General features: G+C 36.0%; 1 protein-coding gene across 4 annotated transcripts in view; it reads left to right on the top strand.

Moving 5' to 3' along the window:
- The window catches only part of ark2n (arkadia (rnf111) N-terminal like PKA signaling regulator 2n), a 126,984-nt gene that overhangs the window by 85,383 nt on the left and 26,445 nt on the right, over positions 1 to 15,156 (top strand). Inside the window, exon 4 of one of the 4 annotated variants that reach the window (XM_087990951.1) lies at positions 165 to 11,710. The exons of the other annotated variants lie outside the window; for them this stretch is intronic. Coding sequence (XP_087847077.1) covers positions 165 to 628 — 464 coding nt within the window. The 3' untranslated portion in view covers positions 629 to 11,710. Of the gene's footprint in view, positions 1 to 164; positions 11,711 to 15,156 lie in introns of those variants that run through there. 4 annotated transcript variants of the gene reach the window in all.

Here is a 15,156-nt window from a genome sequence, read left to right as displayed (position 1 = left end):
TAGATGTAGAAAAGTGAATGTAAGTTTCTTTAAAACATCAATAATACAAGTCTAATGTAGAATTGTTGTTTGATAAGGCTGACTGAAAAGGGATCCTGTCTCTTTGAAAGGTAAAATGGGTGTGTTCTAATCGCTCTTATCAAATGGCCTCAATGTCTTTCAAGCTGCCAACAATCGTGCAGAGGGGACTGCAGGCACTGCCGCCCAAATGACCGGACTACTGGACAGTGGGATCTCATGGGAGCGCAACTGTATCGGCAATGTCCTCGAGGAAGCAATGAACTGCTTTGCTGAGATGCAACGGCAGACAGAGGAGAGATTCCGGATGTGGATGGAAAAGCTGACTCGCTTGGATACTGATGAGGACACAAAACAGCAACTAAATCGACAGGAGCTCAAAATGCCAACAGGGGGCACACCAGTGCCAGCTCCTAATCAACCCAACGTGCTAATGCATCTGTCCAATAACCATTCAAATCCACAACAATCATATCACCCCTATATGAGCAACGATCCAAATGCCGATAGTACAGCACCATATCAAACGGCTATCAACAACAATCCGACAACTGGGTTTCACGAGAATGGGAACTCCTGTGGTCAGGATCTCAATCACTCAAATCTTTAAGCAATCAGGAATTGAAATATAACAATTAAACTCCCAGACTAACTAGAGTTTTTGAGGGGAGATTTATTTGGCCAATTAGATTTCTAAATATCATATATGGGCAGCAATGCTGTTTTTGTACATCATACAAGATCTTCAGTAACCAGGTTGTTAATCTTAAAATGATTGCTTGAAATACTTTAAAGCCACAAGTCACCATGATATCTATAACAACCTACCTCTGATTTTACCTTTGGTCACATTGCAAAACATAAAGACTTTACTAAATGTAACCATTCAGTGAATTAAAGTTAAAAATTTTAATTGTCCAAGTTACATTAATAGTTAAGTGAAAACTGCTTTCACAATTTCAGGTTACTTAATATGTTAACAAAACACCGGTTGGTGCATCCGTATAATGTTCTGATTTTGCGCACTTGAAACCATCCTAATTTGCATGCAGTGATCGATAAAAGCCTAGAAATGATCATTATACCTTGCCTAATAAATATAAGATGGGGAATGCTTGCCAAAAGATGCAGTTGCTGATACCCCACATTTCTTTTTCCTTTTCATCTCCTCCTCTTCATCCATATATCTCTTGTCTGTTTCCTTGTTCCCTTTGAACTTTTTTTGTTTCTTCCCCTTCTCCTATCCTCCAAAAAACTTTAAAGTTCTTGTTTTTGAAAATCTATACTATAGAACCTGCTTTAATGTGTGATGCTATTAGGATAAAAACTGAATATCCAGATAGAAGTTTGAAGCATGTTTAGAATGAAATTCCAGTTTCCTTTTTTAAAAAAAGCTATTTTCAGTGCAGATAATGGATAGATGAAGCTTCTGAAGCCCTTCTGAACACTTACCGCCAGTGTTACTGCATGCTTATTTGTTCTGCATCCATCAAAGCCATGGTACATTGTCGTCCCTTATAATGGAGCATTTAATGTATGCTCAGATAACGAACAGGGATTGGTAATTGGTCATTTCAGGATCTGGAACCATCTTTTTTGGGTTGCACCAGCAGAAATTATTAATTTAAAGTCCATTTAGCAGTGACATAGTGCCACCACATTGTGTTTCGTCTAATGCCATGACACTAATTTGCTGTATAGTTGTAGAATTTGAGCACTGTACATATTTGTCTCAGGTTTAGACTACATTAGTTTAACCAATACTCCAATACATTCACCAACTGCTGGTCCATCCTGAGCAATCAAAATACCCACTTCTTGCATACTTGGATAGTTTGCTTGCAAATACCAATAATGGCCTGTTCTTTTCATGACCAGTGTTAGATTTAGAATATCATAGATCAACTCCAGTGGGTCAGCTGATCTGAAGAAATTTTGATTTGTGTCTCCAGCCTGCAGATGCAGGTTGCAATTAATGTCCCTCTTGCCCATTCAACATGACCTGGATCTATTGGTTAAATGGTTTCTAAAGTTGAGGTCTAATGTCTATACCTGGATATGTGATTTTTTCAACCCAGTTGAAATGTATTTCAAAGAAGCAAAATATTGGGGGTGCTAGAAATCTAAAATGAAAATTCTTTATCCTGGAAATATTCAGCAGTCAGTTGGCATCTATGAAGCAGGACGCAGTTGATATTTCAGAGTTAAAAATCACCCAACACTTTCAGAGCGTTGCTCCTTCATCAGCTAGTGCTTCCAATTAAACCTGTTGGACTATAACCTGGTGTTGTATGATTTTTAACTTTGTACACCCCAGTCCAAAATCGGCATTCCCAAACCATGATAATTCAGGTCTGTGATCTCGTGTTGGGGGATTAGAAATGCATTTTAAGTTGACTAGGTTCTAGTGAATCCCAGCCATGAGAAGTAATTTTTAAATTACATTAATTTTAAATTTTGGATCGCTTAGCAGCAGAAATAGATATGGAACTTGGGTGTCATTAAAGAAAGGCAAAATCTTGATTACTTGTAGTCATCGTGGACTTGTGTTACGGGGTAAATAAACATTCATTGGAAGATACAACTTATAAATTTGAGATTTTATGCATAAAGTATTTTATTGACATCTAAAAATTCATGATTGCTTTGCAAAAATAAACATATAATGTAGAACGTCCAGGTGTTCCCACTTTGCACAGCAATCAAACTTAATATAAACATGCTCCTGAATACCTTGATGAATTGGTTCATTTACCTAAGATGATACTGATGAGAAATATTTTAAAGACCAGAAATTAAAAGTTGAAAACTTCTGCAAAACTTCTGATATATGGAAGCTGTGAATGGGAGGATTTTCTAGACGAATGTGCTAAGATTGCCCAAATGGCCATTGTCACTTATCTTGTGATCTCAGCTTTCAAAAGAACTGTGTTTTGCAATTGATAACACATTAGCCCTCAACTGCAGAGGGTGTAATATTCACCAAGGACTTTTGCTCAAGTTTGCTGCCTGTTGATACTCTTTGAAATGCATATGTTAGCATCAGGTATGGGCATGTTTGGCTCAGCTGTGATATTTTCCTGGTATTACATATAAAGAATTCCTCATTGATTGATGTTCGTGAGAGCAACCTATGGACACCTATCCTAAAATGAGTTGGTACTTTCAGGACCAGAAAGAAGCAATTTGGGGAAAAAAAACAGGTCATGAGGAAAAGGATAAAATTTTTGCAGTTAAAAAATATTTTAGATCATCTCTTCCACTGAAATAATGATATTAATGTCATAGGTTCACAATTTAAAATCATCCTAATATTAGTGTCACGGTCATAACGAAATGCGTGTATCTGAGTTTGATCTTTTTATATGTAAGTAAGCCCTTTCGTGAATGTATGCCATTCTGTTAGAGTTGCAATTTAGAATACTGAAGTTTAGGCTTAGTTACCTGTGGAATCTCAATGAAAGCATGGAGTTTCCAAAATGTTTTTTTTTTAAAACAATGCAAAGCATGTTCTTTATTCTTAAGAAACACTCACACTCACTGAAGTAACTTGAAATTCAGTATTTCTATGCTTTATTCGAAATGACCATGTGTCCAGCTACTTTGGTTTATCCATTGCATATACTAAACTCAACTTACAGAAAATCCTCCCTTTCTGTCAATTCTTAGATTTAAACTTTCTGTCAAAAGAAATGCAGCTGAAATGGGCTATAAATTAATCTTCAGTGGTTATTACTAATGGTGAAACATTAGGACAGATGGATTCCTCGGATGCAATATAGCCATGTCAGTGTTTTCACCAGGTTTGAGAGAAAAGTTGAAGGATAGGAAACTTGTCTGGTATTATGATAAGGAATAAAGATTGCATGCCTTTCCATTAGGTGTAAAAACAAAAGGTCCCATGACTAAATTTTGGTGGACAATTTAGAAGAAGCTATAAATCCAAAAAAAAGGAGGAAAAGGAAGATGTTTTGAAATCTGTTATGTTCTTTCAAATGTTTTGAATTTAATTTAATGCTATTACTCAGCCTTCTTGGTTACCTTCCCTATTTTCTGTTGTATTGAATATCTGCTGTTCCTAAAGTTCACAGGGACAGCCTTTGGGCATGGAGCTTGTTCTTAAACAGCCCTTTGTTCTTTGCTGCCAAATCACTGAACATTTGATGGTGACATTCCCAATTGCTGTTTGTAATTATAGTATATTATCAATCTCTGTATTCCTCCAACATTTGTGTGACTGCCACCAATGGTATTTTCCATCACGAAGTATCCATCTATATTTATGACTTCACACAGTGTTAGGGAAAATTAAATAGGATATTGTGGTAAACAGTGTAAAAGAAACTTTTACAATCTCTCCCTATTAATGAAAAAATGTGGAAATAACACACATGACTGGAAATACTTCATCTTTTTGCTGATTTGTTGTTCATTTTAAGAATTAGCAATAATTTTCATTTTCAACAAACATGTAATATTATTCAATAGGTGAGCACCTTTTTCCTGACATTAATCCTCTCATATAAATTTGATGTGTACATTATAGGGGGAGAAACATATCACTACTACTTGTGTATGTGAGGTGTTTTAAAACTGATACCATTCAATTTACACTGATGGAATAACCAGTACACCTTAACTGTTGTTTTTATTCATGATTCTACTGATGTTAAAGTGATCCAGAATGTGCCTGAATCGAATTTTTACTCTTATTTTAGTAAATTTAATTCCATGACTGCTATTGTCAGGTGCTCTTAATATTTGTCGGCAACCTGGATTCTTAATTGTTTAGATTAGAGTGGTTCTGGAAGAGCACAGCAGGTCAGGCAGCATTCGAGGAGCAGGAAAATCAACGTTTCGGGCAAAAGCCCTTCATCTAGATTTTCCTGCTCCTTGGATGCTGCCTGACCTGCTGTGCTTTCCCAGCACCACTCTAATCTAGACTCTGGTTTCCAGCATCTGCAGTCCTTGTTTTTACATTCTTAATTGTTTACCCAGGTCCCCAGAGTGGTCATGTCTTGGCATAGGATAGCTAGCAACTTGAATGTGCCAGATGGAATGTGCTGATGACACCAGTCATTCTTTGCAGTTTGGCTGTAATTTTCTGCTCTTGTTTCCTTTTGCTATTTGCTATACAAGTTAGCAAACTAACACAAAAGAGACAGCTTCTGGATTTGATTTTTTTTGTGGGAGGTTTGGGCTGACTAACAAAATAAACACATCTATCATTTTTGTAGTGAAGCTTTATATTTTAAAAAATTGTGAAAAATATTACAAGAAGTCATGTTAGTTGTTTGAAGTCCTGTTCCCATTATTTCAAGTCCAAGCACTCTTGTTTAACAGAATATCCTGAATTTATTAGCTGCTGTTTCAGGTAAAGGATGTCTCAGTGCAGAATTGGGAGAGAACGTGTTGGCAGGTTTCAATATCCTCTCCTTTTCTCTTACTTGCCAAAGTATAATTGGAAAATTACAAAACAACTTTATTCTTTATAATTCTGTATTATGATGTGTTATGCTATAACATTTTATGCTGAAAAGAGCCACCTTATATGAAGTTTTGTGATATTTTAAAAAAAAGAACATCCATCCGTCTTTGTGGGTTGAGACCTATTCCTTCAAGAATTGTTCTGAAGTTTACACTTCCTCTTACTTGGTTTTGTCAATTTACAGCATGATAGCAATTAAAGCAGTTTCTGAAATCTGTGGCTCAATTTAATAATGAATGTAAAGTCACTCCAAAGATGATATTCTCAAGAAGATTGTGAAAAACATTGGAATTAAATCAGTGGCGGTGGGTTTTCATCACTTTGTTCCTGAAACTGCTATCTGCACTGGAGCAGTGAGGTATTAGTGTTTACACAACATCTATAAACACTTGTGGACAATATTTACAGTGTAATTTGTTTTTAAAACAATAAGCTCCGTTTGTACTGGAGGTGGACACAAATATCAGAACCTGTATGTAATATTTTTAAGGGATTGATTTGAACTTGTGTGTTTTTGTTTGCATTTTAACAGTTTTTACACCCAATTTTCAAAGCTTTCAGTTCTATTCATAATGAAGAATTTGATATTTTTGTTTGTCTACCTTTTGATATGCATGTTTGATATAACTATGACTAAGAACTAATGCCAACCCCTGGACCTAACTACATTCTCATTGATTGGCCACTCAGGCTTAAGATTTTGGCATCTCATGAGACATAACTTAAGAGGAGTTGTTCAGTAAAATCATGCTGCATTTTTACATGAAGACTTGAGCTGATTTTTATGTTGAGTCACTCTTTGGGACGGAGTATGGTTTAGAACTAGGCATTGTTAGAACTGCTGTTGGAAGAGCTTGCAACACTAGAGGCCCGTTTCTTCAGGCTGTTACATAACTGGGCAAAACATTTAAATTTATCAATATTGCCAATTATATATTTTATATTAGGCGTGGCATAAAAAATTAGACATTTCTGTTTAAGAAAAGCAACACAATTCTTGGTTTATTGTCAAAACGGGACTTAGTTGGCAAAGATGTAAAGCTGTTTAATATGGTTGGAAAAATGAAAAGTATAAGCAGATGCGCTTCTAAACAATATCCAAAACAGAGTCATAAACCCAGGTTTGTGATTTTCAGTAAATAAGTCCAAGCAGTTCGGTTAAGGCATGTGACTTCTAAGCAATGTCTTCTATGAGAAGTATTCCAATATTCTTTTGAAACAGAGTTCAAGTATTGTATGGTCTCTTCAAATGAACCACTGTCTACAATCCTTAAACATGTATCCTCAAAAACAATAATGAAGCAGCCTCATAAAACATCCACCCTAAGAAATGAAATGTTATTTTTGAAGGCATTTTATTATAATCCGCAAACAAAAAAATTTTTATGTTAAGACCCATTTACACGTACATTCTTTAGTATCTTTAATACTCAGATAATGCGAAGAAAACTTAAATTCTAGACAAAACATTAACAATTACATTGGATCTCCCTGCAGTGGAACAGTTTTTAAGTGAGATGGTTGCAATTGTAAGCCTCTTCAAAATAGTCTGGTATTCTAGTTTTGGATTTTCCCGTGAAGGCTCAAAAGACTATGATCAGAATATATTAGTGACTCCCTGTAGTTGTGATGGACATGCACATCAAAATGTTTAACAGTTAAGTCGTAATCCTAGGAGGGTTTCCTTTTCCGTTATATAGTACTGTTTTTGCTTGTACTTTTCCTATTCTTGACAACACTTGTCCTTTCCCTATATGGGTTACCGGCCCTTCTCTAAATTCACTTTTGGCAAGATTTATTGCCAGATCAGCAAACTGTAATCCTCTAAGAAAACAGCTTCTAATTTTTCCAAGTGGTCCTTTCGAAATTTCATTTACCAGCATTTGCAGGCCATCATGAAGGTAAACCACACATTTAGGACACTGAGTGCGACTTGCTTTTATCAGTCTCTGGAAAGTAACTGGGGCAATTTTAGCCCAAACGACATAAGTTAGCATTGTTAAAAGTCACATAACACCTGGCTATAGTCCAACAGGTTTATTTGGAAGCATTAGCTTTCAGAGCGCTGCTCCTTCATTGGGTGGTTAGAACATAAAAAAAGTACAGCATAGAACAGGCCCTTCAGCCCACGATGTTGTGCCGAGGATTATTCCTAATCTAAAATAAAATAACCTAACCTACGCACCTCTCAAATCACTGTTGTTCATGTGGATGTCCAGCAGTCGCTTAAATTTCTCTAATGACTTTGCTTCCACCACCACTGTTGGCAACACATTCCATGTGGAATATAAGATCATAATCACAGAATTTATAGCAAAAGTTTACAGTGTGATGCAACTGAAATTATATATTGAAAAAGACTTGGATTGTTTTAGTATAACTATGTTGGTTTCAGTTCTTTCATATGTAAATCTAAGACTTTTTTAAAAGTTATATTCTGAAGTGAACTTTAACAATAGGTGCTATTTTATCCCAAATAATGCATTGAAGATATGTGAGGCTGTCTGTGCCCCAGTGTTCAGACTGATTCTAATTCTTTAAAAAAGGGATTTACAGAATCATACATGGATTCATGCAGTTTTTGAGCAATTGGGAGTGAATCAAAGAACCATAAAATTATCAGATGTGCTTTTGAGTGGCATGATAACTTCCCTATTGAAATCACAGTAGGCATGTCTTCAAGAGGAATCTCTACAAGGTTACAGAGGGGATTTTTTTGTTATTTTTGAACAGCCACATTGTACCATCATACCCTCATATTGTATGCCATTGAGAAAACACTGTTTGCCTCGCATTCGAGTCCAGACTCATTAGGTTGGGCCAGTGCTTTGTGCTGTTCCTTCAGAAGTTATTTTAGCCTTTTTATCAACCTTGGGGAGATGTCAAACGGCTGATACTGTATTCATGGTCCACAATAATGTCAGGCTGCACTCAGCCCATTGGGGAGGGGAACACAAAATAGCACAGTCACTTCTTTATTCCTAAGTATGAGCAAATATTCACATGCTGAATCCTGTATGTTATGGGAACTTGTCCTTAACTGCAAGAGTTTGTAAATCAGTTTTTTTCAGGAATTGTTGAGAATTCAATGCTTTTCAGGAGAAAATCATGGACCTTCCTAAAGGATTTTGTCAGAAAGACAGTGGATGAACTGGGTTCAGTTTTTGATTGTCCAGAAACAGCTTGAATAAGTAACACTTGGTGTTACATCTTGCATAAAATTCAAAATTTTATTTGGACAAGGTAAAAAGAGCAATTTTGGTGGATCATTGAGTCAGCAATGTTTCAAATAGTGCCCACGATGTAAGGTATTTATAAGAAGTTGGAGGCTGTGAGTGACAATCAAATCTGTGGGAAAACAACCGGCTTGTGTAGTTACTGTACACCAACTGAACTCCAAACCATACCCAAAACAAAGCCATGAACCCAGGCAGTCGTTTTCACTTTAAAAAGTCCAAGCAATTAGCTGGTGCCATGTGACTTCCAAGAAATATAGTTTTTTTTTAAATCCCAGTTTCCTTTCAGTGACCCCTTTTTAACAAAAAAGTACAAGTTTCTTCTGTCCCTTCAAATGGACCATTGTCTACAATCCTTGAAACATAATTCCTCAAAATAAAATCTGAAATAAAAACACAAATTGCTGGAGAAACTCAGCAAATCTGGCAGCATCTGTGGAGAGAAAAGAGTTCATATTTAAGGTCCAGTTCTCTTAAGATTCTCTTAAGAACCAAAAAATACTACTATATAAGAATATAAAGTTAAGAACATTAATATTTTAGCTAATCGTTATTTAAAGTGTCTTGCTCTTGAATAAATGAATGAAGAATGTAAAAGATTGCACAACACTTTAAAAATCTGTATCTAATGCACTAACTAGTTGCTTTTCCCTCAGACTTAATTGTCACCCACAGCCTCTGGCTTCCTGAAAGATATCTTGCATGTGGGCACTATCTGAATCCCTGCTGACTTTATGATCCATCAAAAGTGCAAACAAAATGTTGAATTTTATGCAAGACAAAACATTGAGTGTTACTTATTCGAGCTGGTGTTTTGTGTTTAGATTTCTGGTTGATCAACACCAGGTCAATGAACAATATACCTCTATACCAAAGGGTACGGAAGCCAGCTATACTACAGCTCAACTACTCACTGTTTAACTTTCTACATTTTCTGTGATGTGCAAAGGAATGCAAACCTCAAAATTAGCTGTATTTCTGTCCATATATGTGAACTGTTAGCTGTTAAATGGTATTATGCTACACAAATCAAGAGTCATAGTCATAGAATCATACAGCATGGAAACTAGTCCACGCTGACCATGTTCCCAAACTAAATTAGTCCCATTTGCCTGCATTGGCCCATATCCCTGCTGACCTTTCCTAATCATGTACTTATCTAAATGTCTTTTAAATGTTGTAACTGTACCTGCATCCACCACTTCCTCTGTCAGTTCATTCCACATACAAATCACTCTGTGTCAAACAAAGGTTGCTCCTCATGTCCTTTTTAAATTTTTTTTCTCTATGCCCCTTAGTTTTGAACTCCCCCAGACTCTTACTATTCACCTTACCTGTGCCCCTCATGATGTTATAAGCCTCTATAAGGTCACCCCTCAACCTCCTGCGTTCCAGTGTAAAAGGTTCAGCCTATCCAGCTTATCTTTATAACTCAAATCTTTCATTCCAGTTATATTTTGGTAAATCTTTTCTAAATGTTCTACGATTTAATAATATCCTTCATATAGCAGGGCAACCAGAACTGTACACCGTACCCCAGAAGAGGCCTCACCAGTGTCCTGTGCAACTTCAACATGACATTCCAATTCCTATACTCTCAGGTCTGAGCAATGGGAATTTGCTTTCAGAGTCACATGCAAATAGAATCTGAGAAGCACAACTTTTTTTTTTGAAAAATGGTTTCACATAATCTTAGTGTGTACATTTAGCCAGTTAATTATATATTTTTTCCTTTCTACATGAACCAGTTAGTCTCATTCATTCATCCCACTTGCTATTCATACTACATGAAATTCTTCTAACAACAATCTAATTCCTTCACAGTAAAATTTATAAACTCTTATAAGCTGTTTATGACAGAGAACTCAATCTGCTTGTCAGTTCACTATAGCTTTTTTTGTTAGTTTCTCATTTAAATGAATTAATGCCTTTTTTTTTAAACCATTCTTCCAGCCGATGTAAAGCAGCCTATCATTCCAAGACTATGAACTTTTACCTTCAAGGTCTAGTGAAAAAAAAATCCTAAACTTCTTATTGAATCCACCTTGCTGTGTTAAATATCCTTCCTATAAATGATGCCTCAAACTGGGTAAAAAAAATTCTGTTTAAACTGTAAACCGTTATGCATATTTAGTGTTGCCTGATTTATTTTATTGTGGATGCATTGAAATACAGCATTGTGCAATGTGTAAATTTTTATTACAAGAAAAGTCAATCAAAATATTTATGTGAAATAAATGTTTAAAAGCATTGACTCTTCTTAAAAAAAAAGTTTCCAATTAGATTTTCATCACCCCCTCCAATTTTGTACAAAGACAATTTGCTGATTGAAGAAAATACTCCCAAACTACAAGTTAGTTGATTTCAATTCAAAATGGTTGCTTTTTTAACCCTAAAGTATGGGCTACGATACTTAATCTCAGGTTGCTTCTTACTAAAGTTAAGAATAATTCCCTTTGTTTAAAATGAACTTTTATTTCACTTGAAAGTGCTAGTTTAATTCGGATCTTGAGTGGTTAATTTCAAAAATTTTTGAATTCTTACTGGTTTGTATTATTTTTAAAAAGCAGAACATTTGCAAAGTCAAATTTTTATCCATGTTTGCATGAAATGGTAATTGGTTTAGATTAACCAATCACTTCACCATCACTTCCATTTAGTAGAAAGTACATCTTATTGCACATCAACAATGGTGCAGCATTTCAGATTGTGGTTTGTCAAGTGTCAAATGGAATAAACAAGTTATTGTTTATTGTTATAAATTAAGATCCTTGTGATTCCTTGTATAGTCAGTAGATCCCAGTGACTAAAATCCAGGATTGTTATTTGTGTCCACCTTTACAAGGATTTGATTTGCAACTTTTCAGTTCAATGGTATTGTTGCCATGTACTTTATTGCCAAACACCCTGTAAAACCAAGAAGTGTAAAATTTTGCAACTTCAATGAAAATAAATTATTAAAAGAGTATGACTCCTTTCAGTTTTCTGACCTTCTGTTTGTATTTATTGTTTCAGATTGTACTGTGCAGTGTTGCAATGTGCCGGGTTTAATAGAATTGATATGTTCCAAACTGGTCAATAGGATTCACTTGAACACAGGAACAGGAGTAGGTCATTTAGCTCCTTGAGCCTGTTCTGCCGTTCAAAGAGATCATGCATGATCTGTGACCTAACTCCATATCTGAGCCTAGATTCCTTAATACCTTTGCTTAACAAAAATGATCTACCTCAGATTTAAGATTAACTGATCCTGCATTCACTGGTTTGTGGAAGAGAGTTCCAAACATCTGCCACCCTTTATTTGTAGAAATGCTTTCTAATGTCTATCTGGAATGGTCTAGCTCTAATGCTTAGACTATTTCTCCTACTTCTAGAATCCCCAACTGGTGCAGGTGGTTTAACTGCCCTTCTTTTCCTGTTAATATCTTCAAGACTTTGGTCAGATTACTCCTTAATCATTTAAATACTAGAGAAAACAGGCCTAATTTGTGTAATCTCTCCTCCTAATTTATCCCCTGAAGTCTAGGTATCATTCTGGAAAACCTATGTTGTACTCCCTCCAAGGCCTATATCTCCTTCCTAAGATGTGGTATCCAGATCTTTTCTCAATTCTCCAATTGGGGTCTGACAAGAGTTTTGTATGACTTGAATATCCAAGTTCCTCACTTGTCATCTCAATCTTTGCTTTAACTGTGAATATTGCAGTGGAAATTATTTGCATTGTTGTAATTTTTATTGATTTTTGCCTACTTTGGTTTGGAGTAAATTTGTTTTCTGATTGTCTTTTCATTGGATATGTGCATTGCTGACCAGGGCCATTCCTAGTTGCCCTTTAGGTGGTGATGTGCCTTCTTAAACTATTGTTACATTCTGCATATGGTATTTGAATATGAAATTTCAAAAACCAACAAATAAATTATGTCTCTATAGCAAATGGATGCTTTTAGATCTGAAAGCTGAAGATGAAGTAGTGGGTTAGTGAAATGTATTGTGGAGCTGGAATTATTCATGTAGTTATAGATTGAGCATGGAAACACGAACTTCAGTCTAACCAGTCCATATTGGTCATGTGCCCAAACGAAAAATAGTCACACCTGCCTGCTACCTCTGCCTCCTTGATCAGTTCTCCGCCTGAAGCTAGGTCCTTGACAATTATTTTCCATACCACAGTAAAATGCTGCAATTTATTACGATGTACGGTGAAGGTGCTGGCCCTGAGTGTAGCTTAGCTGGAATGGGGATTGAACCTTATGCTATTAATAGTAAACTGAGCCACATGCTGGTCAACCAATTGACCCCTACCTGGCTTACACAGCTTCGGATTCTCTGAAACTGTGTGCATTTTCAGCAAAGAGTTATAGATTGATACCTTATCTTAAAAGGGAAAGCAGTGCTGACATGTAGTGGTAGTAATCCATATACTTACCCTGGATAATTGAGCCAATTGAATTTGGATATAATTGATCAATGTTTATTATTAATCCAGGTGTTGCATCTTGATTTGATCCTCCTAAAGTTTATGGTCATTAGCTTGGGCAAGCATCAACTCAACTGGGATCTATGAGTGTCTTCCTCCATTCTCCATTCTTAATCCCTTCTCCATGCAATAAACTGTACAGTGCAAGCTGAAGATTTTCTTTGTGGGCAGATCTTGTCAAGCTAGATTATGTTGCTAATTCACTCATTTTTAATTCACATTGTTCTTTCTATTGAGTGCTGTGACCATAACCATCAAAGTATTTGGCTGTTACTTCCAGCTCTGTCAAATTTTATAACCAAGGTCTTTGTTGAGTGAGAAGAATTCCCAGTACTATTTTCATTATGATACTTTCGATCAGGGTGAGGTATTTATTTTTAACTTCATAAAAGTTTTGTGACATGTTGATGTTTGGTAGTGGATTAGTCCTGATTTAATTTATCCCACTCTGAAAACTGATTTTGCATATCCAGAATTTATATTTGAGCTTATTCATATAGAGAATAAGGATATTTTAGCAGTGTAGACATTGAAAGTACATGTGTAGTTTATATCACTTCCTGCAACTGGAGAAGAATAAAAGCTGTGGAACGTATGTAAAAGAGGTGGAAGTTGAGTCATCTTTCAAAAGATACTGCGTATGAACTATTGACATTTTACAGCAGTGAAGCTCTAGTTTTCTATTGCAGTTACCGATCAGGTTGCAGAAAAACTTAGTCAAGAACCGAAAGCCAATGTACATTCATTTGAAAATGAACAGAACAAAATATGTTCATGAAAAAATGATAAGTTTAAGCAACATCAGCTATAGCATTTGGCACAAATCACTTCTACAAATTGTGACTTTTTTTGAAGTGAAAAACCTAGTTGACTGTTAGATCCACCGCTATGCAAACCGAGTCTAACATTATGTAGGAAGAGGATTTTCGGCATTTCACTTTTGGTATTAGCTCAGTTAGTCATCTTGCCCTTTTCCCTATATTTAATCACCTTGATTTTCTCAAGGAGATCAATCAATGAAACTTGATCTTGCAGTCTACTACTTGGCTTCTTACTATAAAATGACCAGTGTATAGGGCCACTAGCATTTCAGATGACCATGAAATTGGTACAAGCATGCAAGTAACTGCTAAATTACTTTCGGTTATTTTCTTACAAAAACTTTAAAATCATAATTTCTCCTTGAAATGTCACCACTTTGAACCAACACATTGGTGATCATTTGGGCACCATATTTACATTCAAGGGAAAGTAGTTTCCATGAAGTGGCAGAGAACTGTAATATTGATCAAAATCACAGTGCTCTCAACTTTTACAAAGCTGTTGTAACTGAATGTTAAAGTTTAGCCATGATGTGGAGGTTCAAGTCTTGGACTGGGGTGGACAAATTTAAAAATCACACCATACCAGGTTATCGTCCAGTAGGTTTATTTGGAAGTACAAGCTTTCAGAGCGCTGCTCCTTCATCGGGTAGCCATGGAGCAGGATCATAAGACAAAAGATTTATAGCAAAAGATTACAGTGTTATGCAACTGAAACGATATATTGAACAAATTTTGGCCAGTCATTGTACTTGATGAAAAGGTCTCTGAGCTGTGCCACCAACAAACCCTAAATTGAAAATAGACTTTCATTCCTTAACTCTGCCAACCCTGGCTAAGAGCATTTTAATGCTGTCTCGAAATACCATGGTCCTTTCCCTTGTGTTGATCTGCACTAAAGCAGTACCTTTCTTAAGCTCAGCGACGTGTTGTTTGATAACACTGAAGATGCAGGACAACAACTACAGAAATAACCAGATGTGCCTTTTCTTACTGAATCTGAAGACTGGAAATAATTGCCAAACATGTTTTACAGGGTAGGTGTTGATGTATTTATATTTGCATGTATGTACTACTGATGGATGTTGCATGTCATCAGTGTCTGCTCTATGTATT

Source organism: Chiloscyllium plagiosum, unplaced genomic scaffold, assembly GCF_037043375.1.
Source record: "Chiloscyllium plagiosum isolate Xiang-an unplaced genomic scaffold, Cpla_swu_hap1 HiC_scaffold_1, whole genome shotgun sequence".
NCBI lineage: Eukaryota > Metazoa > Chordata > Chondrichthyes > Orectolobiformes > Hemiscylliidae > Chiloscyllium > Chiloscyllium plagiosum.
This window is presented reverse-complemented; position numbering and strand designations above follow the sequence as displayed.